This window comes from Caloenas nicobarica, chromosome 16, assembly GCF_036013445.1.
Source record: "Caloenas nicobarica isolate bCalNic1 chromosome 16, bCalNic1.hap1, whole genome shotgun sequence".
Lineage (NCBI taxonomy): Eukaryota > Metazoa > Chordata > Aves > Columbiformes > Columbidae > Caloenas > Caloenas nicobarica.
The window spans coordinates 8398337-8421832 of record NC_088260.1 but is presented as its reverse complement, the minus strand read 5'-3'; the positions used below and the strand labels follow the sequence as shown (position 1 = coordinate 8421832).

At 39.9% G+C, this 23496-nt stretch overlaps 1 protein-coding gene across 5 annotated transcripts; it reads left to right on the top strand.

The window, feature by feature from the left end:
* The first annotated feature begins 763 nt into the window (after positions 1 to 763).
* Positions 764 to 23237, top strand: YPEL1 (yippee like 1). Of its 5 annotated transcripts, none has more exons than XM_065646053.1 (6): positions 764 to 1155; positions 2700 to 2861; positions 5048 to 5330; positions 16372 to 16415; positions 17832 to 17940; positions 18753 to 23237. In XM_065646053.1, exons 3-6 carry the CDS (start codon positions 5214 to 5216, stop codon positions 18840 to 18842), a joined length of 360 nt encoding a protein of 119 aa, XP_065502125.1. In that variant the 5' UTR covers positions 764 to 1155; positions 2700 to 2861; positions 5048 to 5213; the 3' UTR covers positions 18843 to 23237. The 5 variants fall into 5 exon arrangements, with proteins under 5 accessions (XP_065502125.1, XP_065502123.1, XP_065502128.1 ...); XM_065646055.1 differs by lacking the exon at positions 764 to 1155 and adding an exon at positions 2262 to 2581; XM_065646051.1 differs by lacking the exon at positions 2700 to 2861.
* The last annotated feature ends 259 nt before the right edge of the window (positions 23238 to 23496 follow it).

The following is a 23496-nucleotide window of genomic DNA, read 5'->3' as shown; positions in this document are numbered from 1 at the left end:
AAATAGTTATTCTATACCTTAAAAACTGTATTTTTTTTTCTTTATGAGCAATGATCTCTTTCCAAAACTCTTTCCAGAAACAAGTGCTCTGACCCATCCTACTGATCTTCCAATCTCCAGCTGGGCTTTTTTCCGTAATGGTTTTTCTACAGCACTGACCTCTTAACACACTCGTGTCATCTTCCAGAGTTTCACCTACTTTCAGCAGAAACGTGGAAAACAAATACTCTCCTGAGAGGAAAAGAAAAAAAAAAAAAGCCTGAGCAATCCTACATTGCTTATTACGATGCCTTCGCATGGAAAGCCTTCTGAAAATACTCAGGGATGAAACCATGACCGAGCCGGCTGCTCCGGCTGAGAATTTACCTCGTGTCGGTTTGGCGCCCCCGGCCCGGGCCGCCCCTCTCCTCAGCTGCCCCCTCAGCGCAGCCCGGGCGGCCGCAGCCCCCAGCGCGCGCTTCCCGCCTCGCACCGCCGCGCGCCGGGGCGGGGGGAAGCGGGAACGGGGTGGGGGGGGCGCTCTCTGCCCGCGCACACCGGCACGCGCCCCCCTGCCTCGCGCGCAACGGCCCGCGGGGGCGGAGCGACAGGGGGTGGAGCCGAGTCGGCGCGCTCGCCCCGCCCCTTCCTCCACAAAGCCGAGGGGGGGGCGTGTGGGCGGAGCGCCGCGCGCCCGCAGCTGGCGCGCGCCCCCCGCCGCGGCCGCCGCCGTTCCGTCTCCCGCTCCCAAGGGGGCGGGGCGAGCGCGAGGGCGCGCGCGCGCGCGCCGTGATTGGCTGCCGGCGGCGGTGGGAGCGGGTTTAACGGCCGCAGCACCCCCGGGCCGGGGGAAAACAAAACAAAGGCGGCGGCGGGCGGCAGCGCAGCGGCAGGATGCCTCGGCCGCCCCTCGGCCCTCGGGGCGGGAGACGCGCGCCCAGCTCCCGCTTATGACCCCCGGCCGCCGTCGAGAAGGCACCTTCGAGGCGAAGGAAGCCGCATCCCCCGCCCCCCTTTGTTTTTCGGTGAGGGCCCGGCGCTGAGCCCTTGCCGGCCGTCGCGTGAGGCTCGGGGGTCCCGCTTCCCCTCCTGCCCTTGCCCGCTGAGGGAGAGGGGCCCGGGAGCGCGCTGCTGCTCGGAGTGCGGGCTGGGGAGCGGAGCCGGCACGGCGCAGCGGTGAGTACCGGGGCGTGCGGGCAGCCGGTCCCTCTCCCTGTTGTTGGAAATTTTTTTGGGGGGGACGGGCAGGCGGCTCCGAAAGGAGCCCCGTGTTGCTCCCCCGGCCGGGGGGGCCGTGGCTTCCTGTGCGCGCGGGGCGGGGGGCCGCCAAGGCAACTTTGCTGGCGGGAGGAGGGCTCGGGCGCTATTTATAGCGCCTGGAAATGACGGCAGCGCTGCCTGCCTGCATGTAGCCTCCTCGTTACAGGGCGGGTGGTGATGGTTTACATAATTGGAGGGGGGGGTAAGGCTGAGCTCGGCGGGCAGGGGTCCGGTGGGGTTCCCGCGTCGCTCCCTCCCGCCCTGCGAGGGCCCCGGGAGCGGTGCGGCGGGTCCCTGCTCGGGGTCCGGCGGCTGGCAGGAGGCTGGTCCGTGTTAGGGTGGCTGCGCACGGCTGTCCCCGGGCTGCGTGCCCGCGCTCTGGGGGAAACGAGCCGTTGTCCTGCGGGGATCGCTGCGCGTGGGAGAGAAAAGGCAACGGCGTCACCCGCCGCCGCGGCTTTGTGCTCCGGAGGGAGGGAGGAAAAGGCTTAAACGCGCATGGAGCAGCTGCTCCCTCCCGGCACGGAAACCAAGGTCTGGCTCTGCCGGTAACTTTCTAATCGCATCTTTTTGTTTCCTGGTGTTTCTCGGTATCGAAAGCGAAAATGAGACGCCTATATCTCAAATCTTTGAGATTTTTTGTGATGGAGTAATCAAATCGCAGCTTACCGAGAGTGCGTGCGTAGACTTCGTCCGGCTCTGCGGGGCCAGTCAAAGACTCTTAAGTTTATTTTGTGTCACTCTTCTTGGTTTTTTTGAGCCCGGACGGAATGACGGAGTGGCTAATTGCTCACACATCTTATTTCTCCATAGGCGCGTGTGGTTCCAAGCAGCGCCGTGACAATCCCCACGCAGGCAGGGTCGCCGCCTGCTCGTTTCTTCCTTGCCGGTGCCCGGCTCATTGAGCAGAGCTGGTCTCGCCGCCCCCTGCCCAGGGCCGCCCCCCCGCCACGCTTATCGGGGTGTTTGTTTACACATCCGGGAGCTGCGCGGGGCGGGGCCGCCCCGCCGCGCCATTGGTCGCCCAGTGCCCCTCCCCGGTGACGTCACAGGGCGGGGCGCCGGGCCCGCGCTGTCCCTCGGGGGGCGAAGTGCGGGCGGCGGGACGGGGCTGGGCATTAATGATCCATCCCCCGAAAAACGGCCTTTAGCTTTCGGGGTGCGCGTCCTCCTCGGGAAGAGGGGGCGGTCGGATCTGTGGCACTGCCGGGGCAAACCCCCCGGCTGCAGTGCTGGTGCGAGGAAGGCGAAGAGGTTTGTTCGTTCGGGCTCTGCTGGCTGCTGTGCGAGTCCGCGGCGAATGCAGTTGGTGCTTCCAGAGGTGCCTGTTGGTTCTAGACCGGTAGGTACAGGGACAAGTCACCCGAAACACGGTCTGGACAGCCATTTGGAAATGGCTAGACACCGATATCTACACTTTGTTTTGCACTTAATTTTGCGTTTTCTTTCAAATTCCTTAGATCTTCAGGAAACCTGTCATGGGCATGACCAAAGCACAGACTGTGCTGTTGTCCAAGAATAAGAAAGAAATGGTTGCCTCAGGTTTTTGCACTGCTTTCCACAGCATACTGAACAGCAGTTGTGGAACTTGCTACTGCTCATAGCTATCAGAGTGAAGCAAGGTTGGATTTATTCATCCTTACTAGAACAAGCTAAGAAATTATTTAAGTTTTGGACTTTGCCTTTAACATCCTAACTTTACCTTAACATCCCACTGTTATTACAGTGTGTATTAAACACTTAGGATTGCCTTTTTTTTGAAGACAGCAATATGAAATAGAGTTTATCAGAAGAGCTTTGGAGTTCTTTAAGTATATTGAGTCTGAAAGAGTCCAGATTGCTATTAGAAATGCAAGTTAAAAATACCTTGAAGAAAATTATTTTCCACTTACCTTCAACTTGCTGAACTTTTGCAAGCATTGAACTCATGTTTTAGTTACTGATAGAAAGGGTCTAATCCAAAGTCAAAACATCTTTGCCTGTGGTGCCTTTCATTCTGAAACCCTGGGGTTTTTTTCCCATTTCTATGAATGGAAACAGGATCTGTATCTTTCTAACATTAAAAGTTCAAGCTGGGAATTTCAAGGGAACTTCCTTTTAACTTCCAGGATTGTATTTCTTATGTCATCTTTCTCGTACAATCTGTTGCCTCTGATAAATGTGGCTTAATATCTAAGTGTTCTACAAAAGCAATACGTTCTTTCAAACACAGTAATCAATCTTCCATTATATAATTAAATTATCTTGGGACAATAGGTGTATAATATTTGTTTAAATGACTGTATTAATAAAGTTCTGTTCTTCCTACTAACCGGATTAATATTTCAAATATATTAATGTATCCCTTATCAAGTCTATTTTCCTCTTCAGTGACTAACAAAAGCCCAGTCACCATGATGTGTAGATCTGTGATGTGCTTTGGATGGCAGCTTGTTCCCATTGTTGCTTTATTTTTTGGTTTGCATATGTTCTGCTTCTTGTCTTGTTTGTGGCTTATCTCTGCTTCTGCAATTCTTTGTGTAAGAAACTTTCTTACAGTAATTCCTTCAGTAGTTCTTGAGTCTTCTCTCCTGCTGCTGTCATAAGCCTAAGATTTAAAAAAGATTGTGCTAGGCCTGCTGTACAGCTTACTTTTTTCAAGACTACTTTTGAAGCGCAGTTAATGCTTCCTATAAACAACCTTTTTGTAGCTTTCATTATCTCTACTGGTATTGCTAGTACTCTATTGCTAGAAGAGTGATTAACTGCTGCCTGGCACACAGTTTACAATTGTAATAAGTGTTTTGCATGCTTGTTTTAATAGCTGGATCAAGATACTGTAAATTCTTTATGTTGGCTCTCATTTCTGTGTTTGTGCTGTGGACCTACTCCGTCAGTCAGCTGATAGCTGATGACATCAGTGACTGTGCAGTGTTCATGTTTGGATTGCTCATCAACTTGCCGCATATAGTGGTAGCTGTTGACCTTTGACAGATGAGTAGATGTTATGAATATTTAGAATCTGTAATTTTCAGGCAAAATCTGAAACAGGCTTGCTTAGCAGGAAGGTCCAGCCTTCTCAGTTTATGCATATAATGTCTCTTAAAGGGACTCGGAATTAAGAATGCAACTGGGTATTAACTGTGTAGAATTTACCTTTTATTAGCTGACTGTGATTTTGGTAGTAGCATCTGTTAAGACTATTCTGTTAGAATAGGGAAATCTCTAATTAGTTTTGGTCAGGACACTAGTCAAAAAGGTCTTTGCCTAAAAGCATAATTCTGCTGAGCTTGAAAGAGGAGGCACGGATCCCTCAACAGGGTAGTGGCATCTTGCTTGATACTTGACTTAAAGCCAGATGCAATACATCAAGATTTTTGCTGAAAGCCCAAGTGCAAATATCTGATGTGCGTTTATTGGTGGACATAGCAACTGTTTTCCAAGATGTCTTGTCACTTGCTATATTGGAACCAACCACTGGAACTTCAGAAAATTAACTTTCTCTAATCTCCTGCATTTTTGCTGCATGGATGTCCTAAAGAGTATACCTGGTATATTGTAGAAAGTGCTCTTGTGTTTCATGAAACACTGTTTGAATCTCTTCCTTCATTAGAAATGTGGTGGAGTAGATTCCACTAGCAGAACAGAGCTGCTTGTTACTGTGTTGAATGGAACTTGAATTGAGCAGCTTCATAGAAAAAAAGGAGCCTGTAGTATAGCCAGGCTTTTGCTCTAAATAACACTTTGCTATGTCTCTAAAATTATTGGATAACAAGTTTATTCTGGCCTTGTTGTAAGCTGCTAATCATTCTGCTCTTTTCACCTACAGGTTGTGACTGTTTCTCTTCTGTCATTTGTGTGGAAAGTGCCACACACACTCCAGAACAACAACGGCTTTTGCTTGCATATTCCAGTGTTTCTTTTGTCAGCGAGTTCAGCAAAGTTGTAATTCTTCAAGTGCCAGCCCTGAGCTGAGTGAGGAGCCACCAGCAGAGATGGTAAAAATGACAAAGTCAAAAACGTTCCAGGCTTACCTGCCAAACTGTCATCGAACCTACAGCTGTATCCACTGCAGAGCCCATCTAGCCAATCATGATGAATTGATCTCCAAGGCAAGTGGTTTGTTTAGAGACCTCATGAATTATTTCTTAACCAAAATGGTTATCACTGTGTCATTGCTCCCAGTAGATTAGGGATGCAAACTGATGCATACTTCAGAGTATCTTCCCTGAGTTCACTCTTGGGTCGTACATATTGTGTACTGAGGACTGGATATATTCTGGAAACTTTTGAATGTGACGTAAAGGCTTATCTAATATATTCCCTATATTAACAACCTCTGACTACTGTCAGGTAGGTACTATTTGTGAGCAGTCATATCTGAGAAGTCTGCTAAGAAAACTATCAGAAGAAAGCATGGATATCAGGGTAGGGGTTACTCTGGGCATGGTTATTCCAGATAAAGATTGTTTTTTACTCTATTTGACTGAAGGTCACAAAACTGTTTCCAGAATGTTCCACTGTGGTGAACACATTTACTTCTGCTGTATGCTGGTTTCTGAGGAATGTGATTAACCAGAGGTGTACAAAGTAGTTGGACTGTCTAAACCTTAGAGGATGTGTGGATCCTTGAAACAGGCAAGGCCTGTCCTTCTTATCTGTTGCTGGAAGAAACCAAGATTTGTGATGTATGAAATACTTAGGAAAACTTTAAGTTTGGGATGAATACTTGACAGACTGGTTCATTCCTTGCTTCATATCAGCTCCTGACAGATTCGCTCTTAATGGCATCCTGGAGAAAACAGTTTCTTTTCAAACCTTTTAATACACATTGCTTCCTATATAACTATTTTGTCAAATAAAATTTTTAGTGGCAAACCATATTAAACTGACTTTCTGTTACTCTTGCCTGTTCCTGTGTTTGGCAGTGCTCAGGTGATGCAGCTTTTGAGTGCTGAAGAGATGAGGGGTGTTGAGAATGCTGCTACTTCTGAATTGAGATTTTTGTTTGCATGAGGAGAAAGCATACCTGCTTGTTTATCCCTTAAAGGGTTACCAGGGAATAATGGGTCTTCCCTATGCCGTTTTTCCTGTGTTATTAATATTTTTTGATCTTTGTTTAGGTCTCAAGACAACTTTTTTATTCAGATAGTAAAATTTGTAACAGTTCTTGGCAGTGTTACTTATTGCTTGCTTGCTTCTGCTCTGCCTTCTGTCCCCTAAACAATTATTTTCCTCAACTTAGTACATGAGGCATGGAACTGCAAATGTGAAACAGTGAGCTAGCTACATATGTAAAATGATGTGAAGAAATTAAGGAGGACTTGTTTTATTGTATTAACCTGAAAAAAGTTCCTCACTTTCTTTATAGTGATATTTTGTTTTAAGGTCAGCAAAAATAAGAGAAATATTCAAACAGTAATGTGAATGCATTTGAATTTCATTTGTTTCCACATTGATTTCAGTATTCAAATATAGGGGGTCTTTTTGGCAACACTGGATTCCAATTTACAAGCAATAATAGCTTCATTATTCACTACATGTTCTGGGCAGAAAACTAGCGGGAGGTGTTAATCTTTCCTGAACTTCAGGTTGTAGATGCCTACAGGAAGAAAGAAACTTTGCTAGCTGTGTCTCTTGAGATGTATGAATTCATCAAGAAAACGCAATCCAAGCACACATACTTAATAGCAAACTTTTCTTTTAGTGGATTTAGATTTTTGCGTGTCAACTAAACTGCCAGTTACTGCATGAGCTGGTTGTTCTCCAAGGTCTTGGGAGTTTTGATCAGTAGAATATTTTGAATGCTCTTAAGCAAATCACATGTTCATATTACAGCTTAATAAATTCATTTCAAACATAAGTCAAATTTTCAAACAACATGGAGAACTATTTTTAAAAATCTACCTAGTAAAGAGGAATACTTTAAGTTGTTCCTAATGGTGTTGGGAAAAGTGTTAGATATGGATTCTGCTTTTTCTGGCTTCCATAATTTTCAGCGAAGACATCTTAAAACATTTCTCTGCCTGCAGGTTGACCATATGCTTATTTGACAGCCGATCCATATTCTGTCAACTTAAGATTTGACCATATTTTATTGTCTCTATCTGTGTGATAATGAGAAATAAATGTGAAGTGTATATTTCTGTATGTTTGTAAAAAATAAAAAATGTTTTTCATCTGTTGTATTTGGAATGTAGCTTTAGCAACCTCACCATCCTTTAAGCTTAACTTGTGTGTTTTCCAACATTGGAGAAGTTCTTCTGATGGAAACAACTGCAAAGCAATAGTTAGTTACACAAATAACTAGTGCTGTCCTGGGGAGTGGTGCGAGGAAATAAGATTTATTTTAAATGAAAATGCAGATTAACCTGGAAAGTAAAAACCAAAGAAATCCTAGGCAATGTGTAGACAGGACCATATAAGGACTGACAGATGAGTGTATGTGAATCTTTTTTCTGAAGTTCTCTTAAAGTGCTTTCACTGCACATAGTGTGCAATGAATTTAGGTTAATGAGAGAGGTTTTTTTTTAATTTATACTAACAATATCTAGGCTTCTAGTTACTATACCCAGCTGCAGCAAAAATACTTATAACCTGAAGTGTAGCAAGTTGATTGTATACAATCTAAAGTTAACCAAGAGCAGTGCTGTTGCTGTGCTGGTTTGGATTTATTGATGGAACAGAGAATTGGACTGTTCAACCTGATTTCCTCCCCCTTCCATGCTTTACTTTGAGGGCCTAGTTAAAAGCTAAGCTCTGGTTAACACTAAATATGATTTTTTTGGTTACAGATTGTCTAGGTTTTTTTCCAAATGATTTCTATACAATATCACTCCACAACCCTAGTGTTACAAATACTCCGCAGCAGGTAAAGGCAAAGGGTATTTGGCATTTAGCTGTAACTGTTTAATTTGGGTTGTCTCCCCACCCCACATTTCCTGGGTGCATGGTGATTGTTGCTTTCTTCTTCTGTGTGGTCAGGGAAAAAAAGAGCCAAAGTGTGTGGTGTACTCTCAATTTAAAGCAGCTACAACTAGCTTTCTGATGTGCTTTGAGGTAAAAGCGTTTGTTATACCTGATACCATAATGCTTCCAACTTTGAATGCTGTGAAATGAGTGGTGTTTCTCTTAAATGTTTGTCTGTCAGGGAAAAGCAACAAGTGCTGCATATTTCTGTCAATCATCCCTTTGATTCTGGTCCTCAGAATACCAGACTTCAATACAAATTTGCAGTTCTTCTGCTTTTGACAACTGTTGATGCCAATTGTCTGACAAGGATGGCAGCGCACATGAATCACCTTCTCATTTTATTTCTGTTCTGTTTGAGCAGCAGGATCTCTTTCTTCCCTTAGAATTAATCATCAAGCTCTTTTTCCTTGTGACCTTGCTGGTGATAAAATGGCAACTAAGAGTCACGGCAGCAGCTTAGAAATAAGAATGCAGACTAAGACGACAGTACAAAAATGTGCTACCTGCACAAGTGAATTCATCATTATCTGTAGTTTTCATTTTTTCTGCAACTATGAAAGGACGCAACATGTTGCCTCGTGTTGAAATCTGCTTGGATGTTAGTGATTAGAGCATATGTTTCTAGATATTTTTCACTCTACAACCTTGTGTTTTCTGTGTCTAGGGAGGAGCTTGTGGAAAGAGGAGGAATGGGAAGAAGGCTGGTTGAGAACAAGAGTCCCAAACTGGGAAGTCATCAGAAGTAGAGATGTTGGCACACAGTCTGTAGAGCTGAACACATGTGCATGTCTATGAACAGTTGCCATAATAATTTATAATCCCAGTCATTTGGGGAAAACACTCATTTGAAGGATGCACAATAAAAGAACTCATACTATAGATGACTTTTAATTGAAATAAGTGTAACTTTGGAGTGGTGGTAGGTAGCTCTTAGACACTACTGAGCACTGTTTGTTCTGTTTCTTTGGTGAAGCCTTCAAAGTGAATGTTAAACAAACAAACACCAAAAAACAATCAAACCAAAAAACCAAACACAAAACAAGAAAAACTATTGGACTATACCAGTCTTCACTATGCTGGGGGATGTTCAGAGGACAGAGGAAGAACCTGCAGCTTTTTTACTTTTTTAAAGGAGCAAATGGGTATTTTTAGAATAATGTCCTACTATGAGTACAGGCACAGAACTAGCTTCTACCAGCAAGTAACCACAGGCCTTAACAAAGAGCAAGGCAAAAAATTAATGCCACAGGAGGCACTTGTTGGATTTAAAATGTTCAAATAGCACATAAAAAGCAACCAAACATTATATGTTAATAATAATAATCTCAACAATTAAAAAAATTGACATAATTGAGTTTTAAGGGAAAACCTCTACAAGACTCTTTGAAGTCCAATGGAGGTTGCCACTTGTGTGGCCTATACAAAATGTTATATGTATGCTGCTCTTAAAGCATTCTAAAATGAGTTTTGTGAAAGGCTTAACTGAGCTTTCTTCTGGTTTGTTTGTACATGGTAGAGAATGTGCAGTGATTACTAGCAGTAGTTAATTTTATAGGAGGCATATGTTACTTGAAGAGCATAAGTTTTAAAGCACTTGAGAATGGCTTGTACCCACCGAGTTCCAGTAGTTGTTTAGAAATTCAGTCAAGGTCCAACAAATTATGAAGAAATACAAATACCTAATAGAAATCTTGGAACCTAGTGGATATATTGCAAAGGATAATGCTCTGTTACTCAAGGTTGGCCTGCTTGAAAGACACTTAAATCGTCTTACAAAGTGCCTTAATGCTGGAGATGGAAGAAAATCTGGATTATTTTGTTTGGGTGCCTGTATAAATACTGTCACTTTCTTCTGTCTCGTTCATTGCAAAGCATATCTGCCCAGAGGGGGAAAAAGTCATATGAAGTCACAGAACAAGACTAGATGTGTCAATATTTTCAAGACCACATTCTGCATAAAGGTATATATACATAAGTGTCATTGACCTCACTGGGAAATCCTTGCACCTTATGGTGATTAAATTTAGTTCTCCAAGGCATTCAGTATGTCTGCTGTTTTATTATTGATGAGAAGGGAAAGTCTTCAGCTTAAATAGATGCCAAAACGTTTTTAGCCTTGCTAAGCAATCTGTGTTTTTGTCCTCTGCTGTTTAACTGATGAGTTCAAGAGGATTTTTTTAACGGTTTATTGTCTGTAAGTAAATGTGCTGTTCTTAGCTTGATTCAATTTGATAATCCCCTTCGCTTATGATAGAAGAGTACTCGGAAAGACAGATGGGCCTGTTGTATGCTTGAAGGCCATTTTTGTTCTATGCTGAAAAAATTGAGAATGGGCCTAACTTTATAAATATTCTGGTGATTATTTTCTCTAAGAGGCTTCCAGTTTTTTGGGTTCTGTTTTTTTCTCTTGGGGGAAGAATCTAGTTTTTGGAAGAGAAGCAATCTTTAGAAAACATCCAAGAATAGATTTGAAGGCTTAAAGGAGCTGGAATGTTTGCAAAATAACTGTTCTTCTCTATGGATATTTGGCATAGTTATTTCTGAAATACATTCAAGATGGTGTATAAGTCAAGATAACTTGTCCTGCCTGACAAAGTCTTCACTTCAGGAAAGATTTGCAGTTTTGGGGGTGGAATTTCTTGAGGTTATTCTCTACATATTGAACTTTATAACTTCCTTTTTTAAAATTAGTAAATAACTGAATGAAAATGTACTTTCAAAAAAAAATTTTGATACGTGTTATGGCGTCATCTAGAACTTGCCTAGTAAGCAACTGAGCAGCATTATCTCTAGTTGTCTGCAGTATTGAGGAGTTAGATCTGAGAGGAATACCAAATGGTACAAATAATTCTTTACCGATAATTTTATTTGTCTGTAGGTTATGTTGAATTCAATTTTCTGAACTTATTTTGCAGATCTTGAAGTCACAGGATATTCTTACAGTCTGTGGTGCATCTTACTGAGAACGTAATTTCAGACATCAGAGCCCTTATATGTGTATTTCTGGTTTACCTTAAAAATACTACCCCTAAGAATACTGTCTTCTGAATTACTGAGCAATATTTATTTGAATTGAGTATTTGTTCAGAATACTAATTGAGGTTCATCTATCTTGGCCTGTAAAGTGAACTCTAGCAAATTGAAGGAAATTGAAGAAAACGAAACAACAAAAAAACCCCTTTAGACTTCTTTAATTTCCATTCTTTATTTTTCCGTGTTATGAGTAGCTTGCAAGCTGTGCATAAGGAACATCGTGTTAGTGCAATTTTGACTTGCTTATAATGCACGCAATACCTTTAATACATTAGAAGATGCCAGTTTCGCTGGATGTTTTCTGTGCTGCATGATCCTTAGCCACACAATCTAATCCTGGCTGTGGGGAATAATTAATTACATAAGCTTTTTAGTAGCTTCCCTACCCATGCCCTTAGGTATGCTTTAGGGCAGTAAATACATGTTCTGCTTAACTGATACTTCCTTTTCTCCTGGGTAAAACAGTTAATCCTGGTGGTAGAGCTAATGCCGGGTTTAGCTTAAGCACAGATCATATCTAATTCTGCAGATGTGTACTGGTGTGTAAGTGAAACATTTATAGGGTTTCTTTAATACAAAATGTATTGATGACAGCGGTCTGTCAGATGACTTGAAGAGATCATAATACCAAAGTATTGTTGCAGTCGACCTTAGTATAGTTCCTAAGCACGTACTGCAGGCTGCACTGAAACAAAAAGTTACGGATCTTGTAGATCTTCCTGTAGAATTGGACAACTAGTCAAAGATGTGGATTTTCTAGGGAAAAAGTTAAGTAATGAATCAGTGCAATATTAATAATTGAGGACCATGAAAAAGCAGACTTAAAGCAAGTTTGTTTTAACTGTGAATATTAGTTGAACTGATAAATTGCCCAGCTTTGATGTAAAAATCGTGGTTGATGTGAGTCATGGATGACAGTTGGTCACACTTGCCCCTATCTTCTAATTCCTCTCTACTGGGTGGGACGCATATTTAAGACACGGTTCTAATAGAATGTTCTGGTTTGGTTATGATTTATGTAGAGCGCTAGCAATCTTGGACGTGCCGAACAAATCTTGCAAAGTAAAAGTTTGTGTTTGCATAGCTGATGTTTATTCTTCAGAAGAGCGGTTTGTCTGGAGACTGGTTTGAACAGTTATGCCTGTTAGTCCTTGACGCTGCCATTTAAAATATTCTCTTCCTTTGAGGAGCTGACACACAAGGCGTTTAACCTGTCAGCCTCTTAAAATTCATATCAGTATAACTAAACCATACAGTGCAGAGTGTGAGAAACTTAGTGCTGGTAAAAACCAAATGTTTGTTCAGTATTAATTTTTATTCTGGTTATGCAAAATACTCAGTTTATAGCCAAGCTTAGCAAGCAGTTCTGGTGCCAAAATGAGTTGTCCCCTTTTTATTTCTAGTAATAGGATGCATCAGGAAGTAGAGTTCTGATAATGAATCTTTCTTATACCTGTTAGTAGGTGGACCCTACACGTAAATCAGCGTTCTGTGGTCAAGAGAATGCCTGTGTGACAGATGTACATGTTTTTGTGTTGTTTGAATAGTTTTTTGGGGAAAAAGAATGTCCTCAGCTATTCATGTGAATGAGAAACTATAACTGCTAAGCTCCGACAAGTTAAGAAATTAATAAGAAAAAAGGCACGGAAATTTAAAAATTGATATCTTTATAGTACTTTTACTTCAATCAGCTAGAAGAGTTCCGTATGGATGGACCACAGACAGTAAGTGCTCAGTGGCACATGGATGTTGTGGTTTGACGCTTGTTTTAAAGGAAAACCTGAGTTGCCAAGACCCAAGTTCTGTATTCCAGAGCACAGTAACACACATTGCCACAGGTTGAAGTTATCTGTAAGTGATGTAAACATGGAGGAACTCGTTTTTCCCAGCTGGACTAAAACAGTTGTTCTATCACATGTAAATATAATGTTTAGCCTCTAAACATGTATGTAGGCGAGAAAGATCAATCAGCCAAACTGTGCGAACAGGAAGCTAGAGAAGGTGGGAATGGAGGAGCTTTTCATGGTAGTGTGTTTGTGAACAAATTTTTCTTTCTAAACTCACTCTCCCATGAAAAGGTTCTGTTTTGTGTTGCTTTTCCCTCTGCTCTACCCTGGTAATTCCAAAAATTGGAAGGTAATGAAGATGGCCATTTCTGAGGGGAAAAAAACTAGGAGATTACGGGGGGTGGGGGGAAAAGCGAAGGGTGCAAGAAAAGTCATATTTAAAAATACATCAGGAAAAAAGAAAAACTAAAGCAGTACTTTCCAACCTGTGGTTTGTATTTCATTTGGCTAGAACTTTTTTCAGCTTATGAAACTAGATGGGAAGGGCTCCTTTTTCTGCTATTCCTGGCATCCTGTTACTGCCCTCTGCTTAATTTTGAGAAATGCAGGGTCAAAGGAGAGCTTTTATTAGGTGATATTAAGTCAAGACTAAACATAAACTTGGCAGAAATAATTGCATAAAGTAGTCCAAAAGGTCTCTTGACTGTTGATTTGTTCTGGAGTCTTTTTCTTTCCCAGCTAGCTGGGGAACTTCAAGTATGGCATATAAGCAGTTTTAAAAGTGATTGTGTAGCACCAGACAAAAAAAAAACCCCAGCACTAATTTGTATGCAACTGGCATGTGTAATTACACGTAAATACAGAAACTAGCACATGGTTCATTTAATAGGGGAGAGTATTTATTGGTGCAGTTTGAAAAGAGATTTGTGAATTCTAATTTGCTAAATAGAGTTTTTAAAGCAAGGAGGAGAAATGGCTGCAAATTTTTAGATGTACGATTTTTTACAGGAGCTTAACCAAAAATAATGGTCATCGTGGCTTTGAAAGTTCTTTTTCTTAGTTTCAGGTACATGAAACAAGGGAGTTATAGTTTATGTTTACTTCTTAGTGAATAAGAGGACCTCTAAAGTGTTTCCTTTGCTTTTTCTTAAATTTTGGGGTGGCATAACTGGAGTTTTCTCTAAATTCGTTTATAGTTTACTCAAGCTAGTTACTTGTTAATGGGCGGTTTTTGAGAGTGTATACGTGAATAGTTTTTGACTTCATCTGCAGTAAGCATTCTCTGCTTCGTTATTGATTGTGAGACACTGGCTCTAATTTAGAGAGCATTGCTTATTATATAGAAACTACAGATTGTAGGTTTTGGATCAGTCTGTCAGTTTTGTGATGTGTTTGTAACTATCTCAGGAGAACCAAACTAGGGATGGGTCCGTTGGTTTGGTTTTGTGGTGCGGTGGTGGGTTTTTTCTTTCCTTTTTTTTTTTTTTAAAACAGTAGGTGTGAGGATTACTTTCTGGCAGAGCTGTTCTGACTATGCTCAACGGAGTCTCTCCTTTCAGGGTCACTCTTACCTGAAGTTTTAGCTTTCACTGTACCGCATTTTTTTTTTCTTCACCTTGTGGAAAGTAAGACTTGCAGTCCAGAAAAACAGACAGAGTACCTTTTCTTTTGTCTGTGCTGTAGACGAAGAAATATGTTCTATGCCCAAAAATCTCCATTCAATAATTATTTTAAATGGTTGCTAAAATAATACTGAAATATCAATGCTATAAACTGTTAAGTAGAACTTCTAATCTTAAAGTGAGATTTTATGACTAGCTAAGGGCTGTACGTAACCAACTACACTGCCACCATTGCTACATCCAGAGTCACAGATTTAACATTTTCTTGCAGTAAATAATCTGGTTAATGTTGATCAAAAAGTGTTCATTTATATACATTTTCTTTTTACATCTTTTTTTTTAGGAACTGTTCTGAGTAAGTAGTTAAAACTTGTGTTGGTAATCATTAGGCTGGTGAAATATCTATTTAAGTAAATACATATGAGAAGAATAATCCATTGCAGAAAGGTCCTTCTGCCTATGGTTCCATGCCTCATGTTACTAAAACCAGTCAAAAATATTCAAGTTGAGATTTTCCTTCCAAAAACCTTCCATGTTGATCTGATAACAGGTTTCAGAAAGGTTGGTCTTTGATCTTCAATACTAGAACTGCAAGAATTCTTTAAAAAAACTGTACTGCTTCTTCAACATAGATGAAAATGTTAATTTTCTTAGAAAGTAGGTTAGGGAAGGGAAATTCTGCGGAAAAAAACCCAAAACACAAGAAATTAGTACTGTTTAGGTAATTTTAAAATGGAATTCAGTATGGAAGAGAGAAAAAATAAAAACTCCATTTCAGTGTGATCCTGTTTGAATGGGAAATAATGGCTATGTCTGCATTGTCAAGTAATTCAGTTCAGAAGGAACAAATCAACAGATGAAAACAGTGATGTGTCTTACATACATTTTTTGATGTTTTACCTATGGCTGGATCTGGTCTGCTCATAAATTTTCCCAATATGTTTGTAGCTCAGGGCTGTCTGATCACAGGCTTGGACCTTTATATCTTCATTAGCGTTTGCAGAGTGCACAGTGGAAGAGCTGCTGGTTTAGTTTGGTACAGAAGGAACAAAGATGTAGTTCACAGGCATTGAAACTGCTCTGCAAGCCAAACCAACCCCCATCAGTGTGGCTGATTAGGGGTTTTACTTCTACTGTCCTACTGCTCTGAACTAAAACGTTAATTTAGATTCAGGCAAGAAAGTCTAACAGTCATCTTTTGTCCATAATCTATCAGGAATGTGAGAGATTTGAAAGTATATGGCTGTTCTTAGGCATTTGATAAGAGTAGTTTTATTAAAATAAAGCTGAGCTTACAAACCGATCAGATGCTTTTCCTGAATAGTGTGCTGGTTTTATGATTGGTCCAGAATTTCACCGGACTTACATCAAATGATGCAATTAAATTGAAATAAAGCATCTTCTGGGTGCAGTGGGAGAGAACAGAAGAGGTGGAAATAATTCCCTTTGAGTTAAAAGCAGATTTTAATTAGCATGAAAGATGTCCAAGAAAATGAGAATTGGTATCCTGCATTATAGATGTTTGCATTATAGACGTCTTACTTAGAAAAACACTTAACTTAAAACTGTTGCTAAAAATGTAATGTGGCTTAAAGTAATTCCTTTGAAATAGTTTATATCTGTATTATGTTTATATGCTTACTAACATACCCTTCTGGAACTATTTTTTTGTTTGGTGGAGTTTTTTGTGTGTTTTAACAAATGCGATTTTTCTTTTTTTTTTTCTTTTTTTTTTCCAGTCCTTCCAGGGAAGCCAGGGGCGAGCCTACCTCTTCAATTCTGTGTAAGTATGTTGTTATGGTTATGCACACTACATACAGAGTGTAATTTTTTTTGTACGCTTCGTAAGTGGAAAACAGTAGGAATTAGTTTAACTGCACTTTGCCCTGTTCTTTTTAACATTCTTTACTCATCAGCAATAGTTATTACAGACCTACTGAGCTGATTTGTAAGTATCCCTCTGCACATATTAGTTTATCTTCTATTTTAAGTAATTCTGCTAATAGCTGAAAGTTGAGGGGAGGGTGTTGATGTGAAATTGGTTTTGTGTATGTGATAACTGTCTTGAGTAAGAGTTGTCATTCTGAGATGTTCCAGAACTTAAAATGTGACTGTAAATTTGCTTTAGAGAACTCTACTGTAGTCTAAAGAAGAATTTTCCAGTGTGATAGGCACATTTACAGGTTAATGTTCCAGCAAATTTGGTACATCTTAAATGACCTTGAATATTGCAAATGTGCTAGAGGCAAAAGGTCTCTGTGATCTTATCAGGCCTAATATTTGCAATTTTAGATACACCCTACCCATGATATAAAGCTCTTTGAATTTGCTAATGGATGTATTTTAAGTTTCTAATATGCAGGATTGCATTTTTGTCTTTTATTTTTTCAGCAGTTTATTGTGTTGCAGCATTTTGGAAAAAAGAAATGCAGTTAAGTGTCTCAGTCTATTTTAGACCAGAATAATGGAACTATAACTGCAAAGGACTTGGTTGCAGATCTTTGACACTCTTTTTGTAATGCAGTCCTTCAGTGGTTGCTTGGGACTTTTAGTATAACTGTAATAGTAATAACTGGTAATAACAGCAAAAATGGCAAAATTTTGCTCTTGTATAACACTGTCTAAAAATTTGTTTAGTTTTGCCTGATGTTTTCTGCATAGACTCTTGTTCATGAAAAAGCTAGCTTGATGCAGTACTTCATGGGATGTTTTGTTTTTATATTGCTGGTGGTTCATCATGGCTTGGTCTGCTGATCTGTAGCAAAGAAATATTTATGAGGCTTTTTCCTTGCTGCTATTTTGGAGTTGGTTCTAAATTCAGCTGTTGGTGCTGATTTACTGGTACAGATTTCCATTATAGAGGTCTCAAATTGTTTTTGAAGAAAAGCCCAAAACTGTAGAGGTGTCCAGTTACTGCTTAGTGTTCTGTTCTCTGAAATTTTAACTGTTTAGCCTGTCTTTGTTCGTGGGGCATCACCGACAGTTTGCTGTTTAGAATAGCCACTTGAAAAAAGAAAAAACAACCTCATTTTTTCCTCCTGTCCTTCAGCTCAGTGTAACAGAAGTAGTTACTTTTACAGCATTGTATAAGTTAGGGCCTTTTTTAAACTATTACTTGTCCTCCAAAGAAAAGGTGGATACCAGGTAAGAAAAGAAGCTCCTGTGCAGTTATCATAGAGTAATTTCTCCTTTTTTTCAGGGTAAATGTGGGTTGTGGTCCAGCAGAGGAGCGAGTTCTTCTGACAGGCTTACATGCTGTAGCAGATATCTATTGTGAAAACTGTAAAACCACTCTTGGATGGAAATACGTAAGCAATATACTTAAGTCTTCGATAAATGTTTATATGTTGAAGCACAGATATTTGAGTAGGCCATAGAGCAGCATCTATACTGATAGTTAGGTGAGTTAGCTCTAGTGCTTTTGTATATATCAGACTGTAACGTAGTTTTGCTTCCTTATATCCGCTGGGATGTTGGAGTAGATAACTTCATTCTGGACTACAAAGCAAGCATGAGCTAGAGGTGCTACTACAGCTCTCCAATACTTCTGTAATATTTTTTTGCAAGATTACCAACTACATACATTAAACGAGATGGAAGAAATGTCAAAGTGGGTCATTAGTTTATTGGGTTGCAAAGTTGGTTCACATAGCAAAAATATGAATTATGATAAATGGTATAGCTTCACATCTTATAGAAAGAAGTTTTCCTGATGCATTCTCTCTGATGATGAATATAGAGGATAACTTTCAAAAAGCTTTCCATTCCCTCTTTCCATTGCTTCTGGAAATAAGGAAACTGAACACATATAACATGCGATTTCCTAACCTTCACTTAAAAAAAAAAAAGGTAAAATTCTTTAAGCAGTGAGAACATGGAGAGTTCTAAAGCAAAATCTGTCATGCAGTGGATCTGCCCATTCCACTAATCAGAAGTTTACCCCTGTTTCCTTCTCAATGCTCTTCATCCTCTCTTTCCTCCATCCCACCCTTGATTTGGTGTAACCGATATGGGATGTTAGCCAGAATGTCTCCTGGTTTGTACTTTTAATGGAAGTTTGATGTTTAAAATACTGAATTTCCCCAGCTTAATTCGGTGTCTTGATTTTTCTTTTTTCCAGGAACATGCTTTTGAGAGCAGTCAGAAATACAAAGAAGGAAAATTTATCATTGAACTTGCCCACATGATAAAAGACAATGGCTGGGAGTGAATCATAACGTTTTTCCTTCTGTTTGGACAATATTTTGTGGAACATGCTTTACAAAGACTAAAGCAAAGTAAAGGAAGAGCTTGGCTAGAGTGGCCCTGGGAATATCACTGAACTCTGAAACCTCACAAATGAGTAGTGTAGTGTAAGTGGCTATTTCAGGCCATGTTTGCCTTTTCTCCTTGTGTAAGTTCCCTCTTTTTGTACGTGTATTATTGTGTGAACAGTTGTTTTGGAACATTTTGGATGACCTTTTTCTAAACTCTCAAACTAGAGAAACAGTTCACTAATTGAAAACGGATTTTACTGGTTAGCATCTATCTCTGACCTATGCCTTTAATGCTACCTTCTGCTGTGCATGCTTCTTGCCTAAACACCTACACTCCAGTCCTGTAGAAGTTCTATACCTGAGCAGTCCGAAAGAATGTATGGGATGGGGTGCTTTTTTATATGTAGCAATTTCCGATGTGTTTGGCAGTGAAGAGGATGCAGTATTGTAGTTATTAATTTCTTTTTTTAAATTTGAGTGTACCATAACCTGTGTACATCTTGTAGGTGAATTGGTTAAAGGTACAGTGCTCACTTAAAAAAAAAAAATTCAGTTGCACTGACTGAAGTTAGCAGGTCTCAAGTTGTTAGGAAAGGTTATGCTAGAGGTTTGGTATCTTAATGAAATACCTTAGAAGGATTTAAAATCAATGATGCTATAGAATATGTTCATTTAAGACCCATGTATTCCCTAAGGAGTTTGGATTATAAATTTATAAAACTATAGCTTGCAAGATTAAAAAGGCAGAAAAATATATGCATCTTCTATTTTGGAAAAAAAATAAATTAGTCGGTGTATTAAAAAAAAAAGTTTTGGTACTGTACCTTTGCCAGTAACAGGGACTTGTGCATCAGTAAAGTTTTATGGCTGGTTCCATGTAACTGTATAGTCCTAATGCACTGGACAAAGAGGTTGATGTCAAGGAAATTTGTTGAAGTATTCTGCTTCTGCTACATTTGAACAAAAATATTTATTTTTGTGGGAAATGGCCAGAGCCTATGACATGAAAATTAATATAGTACCTATAGAAGAAGGAGAGGTAATAAGAGGGAAGGGATGTTTGGCTCGGTTTTTCATAAAATAAAATAACAAGATAGTTTTTAAAACTTGGGGGTGGGGAAGGGGTTTCTTGGTTTGCTGGCTAAATCATCCCCAAGTACCTTTTTAATAGAAAAATTTGTATGAAACTCGTCTTCTCTTTTGTTCTCACACTATTTCTTAAATGGAATGAGTTAATGAGAGAAACTTCTGGAAAGTGTATGCACAATATTAGCTGCTGGTACCTGCATGCAAATTCTGAGCAACTATGAAAGAAATGCTCTACTTAAACTTGCTAACTTTATTTTCAAATTAAACAGTCTCTGAAGACCTTTTGTATTTTGATCCTTTTAATGCTTGAGGACAAAATGTTTGGGAAAAAACCTTTTAACACTACATAAGTACTATAACTGAACAATATGGAAGCCTTGCAATACAAAATCATTTTCTCTCAATAACAATTCTAATATGGCACCTGCAAAATTTAGTCATAGGTGCTGTTGCTGCTGTTATGTTTTTGGGAATCTCTGATAGGCTTTCTGAACTCTGCTGCACTTTAGAAATTTTGTCATACATGAAAAATTATGCCAATGGGTAGGGGCAATACATATCTTTAAAACCAGCTTTCCAGTGTCTTCGTGGAGAGAGAGAGAAGAGAGTTCACCCGTGTTTACGCATTCTCTGTGATGCAGGCTGGCTACACTGCATTCAAGATGTTGTACTGAACTATACCTAGGAATTAAAAATAGAAGAATTGGAGAAGTAGTTAAAGCTGTTGGTTTCAGTCCGGAGACCTGAGGTGGTGCAGTCGTGTTTGGTCTGGATTTTGTGGCTTACATGTTTACTAGTTCATGTTCACATCATCAGGCTTCAGAGTCTCTTTTTTACACAATGTTGTTGATGCAAGAGATGGGCTTTGCTGTTGCCTGTCTCTTGATCTTTTTGACCTGGAATTCTTGGGACTTTATTTTCCTCTATTGTAATGTATGTTGCCAACAAAGGCGGCACTAAAACTTCCATCAACAAAAAGTTTGTGTTGGCTTCAAAGTCCAGTTGCAACGTTGATACTTGTTAACACGCTGATGTGAAGTTCGTGTATCTTTGGGCTTTTCTTATTTCCTGGCTACAGACTTGTTGAAGCAGTACACTGGACTGAAGACAAAAGTAATGGCTGCTTTTCAGTAGAGAGCTGAAATTAAAGGAAATATGTAAAGTATTGAAGATTTTTCTCTCAAAAATTGGGGGTTTGGCTATCTCTTGTTAGTAAGTTAATGCTGTTTGTAACACAGTCTGGTTCTTACTTAGAAATTCAACCTCTTTCTTCAGTGCATTATTTATATTTCAAACTGGACATTTTCACCAAAACCTTAATTAACTTTGATGCCAAAGGCTGGGACTTCATCAAGTGTTTAGCACATAGAGCTTTGGACTACTGGCATAAAGAGTTAATGATCTATACATGATGTTTATGGCTTTTAAGAGAACCAAACAAAGCAATATTATTTTTGGTCTTTTGAGAGTTAACACTTAGGAGGAGTAAAGAGTAGAACTAACACAATTGCTATTTCATGCTGCCATGTAACAATTCTTGAGGCTCATTCTATTGAGGGTATATGTGAATTTTCTTCCTGTGTTGTTTGGCAGCATCAATGATTATTTTCTCCCCTTGTAAAGATGTAGAGAGTTCTTGTTATTGGTTTTGGTGAAAGTAGAATCCAGATAGAAATGGCTGCTTGCTGATGTGAAGAGGTCAGTCTGGTCACTGAACCCTCCAGCAGTCATTTGAAAGAAAAATAAACTTACTTGAAAAAAAATTTTACTAAAGCATTTTCCCTCTAACCAATTTTTGTAATATATTAAAGATTATATTTAAAGTTTGTATGTGTTTGCTCTGGGCAAGTTTACTTCCCCTCCAACTTGAGCACTTTTGTTACTTGTACTGGTTATTTTTATTGTTGGTCTTAACATTTATTTTGTATTTTGTTTTTTATAAACTGTAACAAAAAGCTTTTGTGAACCTTTGTTTCTTGCTGGCTCTTTCTTGGACCAAATGAACTGACTATGAGCTGGCTTAGAAGAAATGTTCATTGGGATGCACAGGAATTTGCTAGCAAAAATGTACATGTATTGAAAGTTGGATTTTTTTTCTCTGAACCTCTAAAGCCACGCCTGTCCTAAAGTAATTAATCATAATTTGATGTGACTTTAGTAATCTGACCACACATGCTCTGTCTAGGTCCAAAGGAATGGCTGTAACAGTGGTGTCCAGAACTGGGTCTGCCTCCAAACACTTGAGTTATTCTTTGGCTAGTCACTCCAAGTACATTTTGATTAATAAAAGGTGATGCTGCCATCTGTAAAAAATTCTGTTAAGTTGCAAACTTGCTGTGAAATAAGCTGCAGAATTTGATGAGAGATCGCGGACACATCAACCCAACCACTCTTGCTGTGTGCCCAGCAGTTTAGTAATCTCAATGTCATCTGCCAGTAAAAAGGGCCAGAATATGCATTTCCTTTGTTCATTGTAAGCTGTACAATGACAGACTGTGTTAATGAAGTTTGTTATAATTCCATCTTATTTTCTCACTAGCAAGGCCTAATGCAATGGCCAATCTGAGCGGTATGCCTTGCATGCTTGCCATCTTTCGCAGTCCATGGGAGAGGAGAGGCAATGCAGTTTATGAAATTTCTTTGAATTAAAGTCTGGCCTCAGAGGTTCTGGCAAATAGTCATCACTGTGCCCATAACCAGACGGTCATCCGAATTTCTTACTGGTGTATTGAGTTAGTGCAAGAGTTCATGAATGCTGTGTACCATTTTTGGTGGGCTTAGGCTTCCCTTTGACTAATGCTTGTAGAGCTTTTTCTGCACGCTCATCTCAGCAGTCAGATTGCAACAGTAGTGACCTACAGTCTCGCAGACCAAATTTCGAACATCTCTATTCTTTGATGTGGCATTGAGTGGAAGAAGCTGTCAAATTATTGTTAAACTTTTTGGACACTTCATTGTATTTCCTTGAGACTCATGTTGAGCCAACCAGCAGTACGAACACTTAACGCAAAAGGAACAGACACTTCAGAGGTTTCTTTTAAAAGGACTGTTACAAATGGTTTAAGGCCTAAAGCATGAGTCGTAAATGGCGGTTGAGTTGTGCCTCATTGTTTCTTAAACTCTTTACAATGCTTTCTTTTACAGGTGACTTGGCTGTGTTGCTGTTTTGTCCTAGCAATACTGTACATTATTTGTCGTTTCACTATATTGTATCTACTTGAGGTATCACAATAAAAGCTTTCAATTGTTTTGTTGAGTTACTTGTTATTTTCGTGATGTCTTTTCTTGCTAATTTAGATTCTCATGCTTTTTTCTCTCTTAAAGCCACAGAGAAACACCAGTGCTCTTAGTTGCTGTTAAAAACTTCTAACCGTTGGTTGAATCTGATTTTTATGTGGTTTTAAGAACGTCACTAAACATTTGTTTTTTTCCTTTCGCTGATCTTTCTAACAAATAGAAAATCATGTTGCTACTTTTAGAGCTTTGGCCTGTTTTGAGCCAATCATGGAACTTCTGCAA

Coding starts and splice junctions, on each gene's coding strand:
- YPEL1 (XM_065646051.1), top strand. CDS start 5,214: ATGGTAAAAATGACAAAGTCAAAAACGTTCCAGGCTTACCTGCCAAAC. Junction 5,331..16,371: donor ATGATGAATTGATCTCCAAG/GCAAGTGGTTTG, acceptor TTTTTTTTCCAG/TCCTTCCAGGGAAGCCAGGG. Junction 16,416..17,831: donor GCCTACCTCTTCAATTCTGT/GTAAGTATGTTG, acceptor CCTTTTTTTCAG/GGTAAATGTGGGTTGTGGTC.